The 3,175-nt window shown below is 32.0% G+C and overlaps 1 protein-coding gene across 1 annotated transcript; it reads right to left on the bottom strand.

Annotated features, from left to right (window-relative positions):
- Positions 1 to 1,464: 1,464 nt before the first annotated feature.
- LOC111380489 (thaumatin-like protein) lies at positions 1,465 to 2,471 on the bottom strand. The gene has a single exon (XM_023004071.1). The coding sequence runs from the start codon at positions 2,433 to 2,435 to the stop codon at positions 1,752 to 1,754; it is 684 nt and encodes a 227-aa protein (XP_022859839.1). The 5' UTR covers positions 2,436 to 2,471; the 3' UTR covers positions 1,465 to 1,751.
- Between the last annotated feature and the right edge of the window lie 704 nt (positions 2,472 to 3,175).

Here is a 3,175-nt window from a genome sequence, read left to right on the forward strand (position 1 = left end):
AAACGGATATTGTTTGCAATCTGACGCTTTAGTCCACTCAGTCTTCTCTGTCAAATGGTTTGGCAATTCCTCATGAGGGCCAATAAAATGTAATCAGAGCAAGTATGAGTTGGCCACGAAGAATAAGAAACATTTACTTGTCTTTCCCTTCTAAACCTTTTGGATCTTATTAACCAAAGAGATACTAGAGCTAGATCCACTTTTTGGGGAATATGAAGTGATAGCACCTGCTTAAGTAAGAGGGTTTTCGTGATTCTTCTACGCTCCATAAATTTATTCAAACACTTTAGAAATCCTTTGCCATGAAAGACCAAAATTCTAAAATCGTTACGAATTAAACGTAATTTGAATTAGTTTCAATTTATTTTTTCGTTAAACTTAAATTTCATTTACTTCCTAAATTATATGTGAATTTTATTTCAATTCATTTACTTTCTACATTCAATTTGATTTATTCACCATTAGCTCAATATCCATAAATGACATGGTAAACAAAACTATACATATAGTAAAATTTATTTAACAATATTAATAATGATATAATTATAAGACATTTTCAAGGTGTCAAAATGCGTATTAACTTATTTTTATTAATATTATATTGTTTTAAAAAATTACATATTAATTTTTGACCCCACAACCCAAAAAGGCTAGGTCCACTCCTGGTCCCGATCTGGAGAAATTTGGTTAGGATCTAGTACTGAAAAATTTAGGTTGAGTTTTGTTGGTTGTCCTTAAATCCTCAAATAGTATCAACTATTACCATCCAATTATCTGAATCTTTCTTTCGCATAGCCAATGTAAAAATTAATTTGCTAGTCAAGAAGAAAAATCCAAATTTTCAATGCAACAAAAAAATTCACACTAGCTATTATGCCGGTAATTAAGGCAAGCCTAACATTTTCGTTTTTCTTGAAAAATTCATAAACTCTGACGAATTCAAAATGCCTACTAACATAGGTCAAAAATAAATTATAACTTATTAGAACTATTCTAACAAACAAAAAATAAATAATTAAATCTTTAGTTGGTAAAAATTTTGATAGAGGTAGAAACATAAATATAAATAAATTGAATAAAAACGATTTGTTTGTACTTATTTACTTTAGCCCATGTTTGTTGTTGATTAAAATCTACTAAAAAATCTAAAATTGAAATTAACAATTAATTTTAACCGTGTATTTCTTTGGATCCAAGACATCTCAACCACATATTTATTCAACTTTTATCAAAATCTAATAGAAATCTGATTTTATCTGCACCAAACAAGGGGCTTATAATAATTTTGTTAGTTAGTTATAAATAAGTTATTTATATATTTTATTATCAAAATATTTTATAAAAAAATTACTTGTAAATATCAGAATGTCAATGCATGCATTTCAAGATGGTTGGAATTATAAATTAGTTTGAAAGTTTATTTGACTTATTTTAAGTTTAGTCTAACATACTCGATCCATGATATATTTTTTTCATAATTATCATTCTCGGTAAAAGAAATGACACATTTGGGAGCAAAGTCTTTCCCAATCCTGAATCCAACACGAGATAATGGATAGCAAGTAAATTATTTTTCCTCTTTCAAACAGAGAAGAGGTTACTTTCTATAGAAGAAAGGGTACTAGTTCATAATAGTTATTGTAATACATATCTGAAAATCATACAGCATTTGCACTTGATGGCAGCCAAGTTGAGTTCTTCTACAGAACTCGAGCATTTTTTTTCAATTATTTATTGAAAGTGTTTCTGCTTCAAGGGCAAAAGACCACTCGATAATTGGTTCCTCCAGGACAAGTAAATGTGCTAGTCTGATCATCTTTAGGATAACTATATGCATCAGGGCACTTGTCCTTAAAAAACTTAGAAAACATCGTTGGCCCACAGCTTCCTGAGTTGCAACAATATTGATCAGTCTTGAACACCGTGCAAGGGTTGTTGCAACCGCCGGGTGCCTTCAGCTGATTCGGACATTGGCCATTGATGTCAGCAGTGCAGCGGATTCCGCGGGTGCACCCACCGGAATTGGGACTAAATTCCATCGGCACATTAAACCCATCAACAAGGGATATATCAAAGAAGTCCAAGTTATTATATTGGTTGAGGGCATATTCAGCTAGGGTGTTAGGTGGTGTACCATAGGCTTGACACGATAGTAATCCATTGCAGTCTCCTGTTTGACATTTACCGCGACCGGAGCCATCAAAGTTGCAACCTGTTCGAGCCCAAATTCGGGCTCCTTTAGTGCCCGCACTAGGGTTGATGGTCCAAGTTTGGCCGTTGTTGAGCCGCATGCCGCCACCAGGGACAGCTGCAGCCCAGACTGGGTAGGGACAATTGTTACGAATTATGAACGTGGCTGCGCTGGTGTAGTGGAAGAAAAGGGAAGCAAGAGAAAAAATGAAAAATAAAATGGAGATTGACCTGAAGGAGCCCATATTTTGAACTGGGGGGATAAGTCTATATTGTATTTGAGAATGAACTGGCTGGGTTATATAGGGAGTGAGCTTGTAGAAAAAATGATAAGCTTTCATTTGGTATTGATTTAAGTTAGATTTTAGTTTAAGTCAAAGTCAAACAATCAATATTAATCACATATTTCAAAGATCTTACAACTTTTCAATCACATATTTTAAATTTTTTTATTAAAATCTATTTTTAATGCCCACCTAACAGGGCTAAATTTATTAGATATTAGTCCTAATATAATATTTAATGATAATGTTTGAACCAATCAAAATTCATAGGAGTCTTGATCAACAAATCCCTATTACAATTCCAGAACATATTGGTCTAAAATAATATCCTTAAAAAGAATTTTTTAAGGATATTATTTTAGACCAAGAACATCTAATAGCCATTTTAGTCAAATAAAGTACTCTAAAAAAATTAGCAACCAGAATTCTTCTCACAGAATAAATCCAGAAAACTCACATGAGATGAGTCCCACGTGAGTTTTATATTGAAAAAATATAACCATCCACTTCACGAATAGTGTGTGATCTGTAAGATGTCTGTCAAACTATATTCTGTAAGTGTAGTGCACTTCAAAAATTTATTCAAACATACTAATTATTTTCTAAGGATATTATTTTAGACCAAGTACATCTAAATAGCTATTTTAATCAAATAAAGTACTCTAAAAAATTATTCAAACGGCTAAAAATAGCTTCTTATC

This window comes from Olea europaea, unplaced genomic scaffold (assembly GCF_002742605.1).
Source record: "Olea europaea var. sylvestris unplaced genomic scaffold, O_europaea_v1 scaffold2152, whole genome shotgun sequence".
Lineage (NCBI taxonomy): Eukaryota > Viridiplantae > Streptophyta > Magnoliopsida > Lamiales > Oleaceae > Olea > Olea europaea.

Coding starts and splice junctions, on each gene's coding strand:
- LOC111380489 (XM_023004071.1), bottom strand. CDS start 2,435: ATGGGCTCCTTCAGGTCAATCTCCATTTTATTTTTCATTTTTTCTCTT.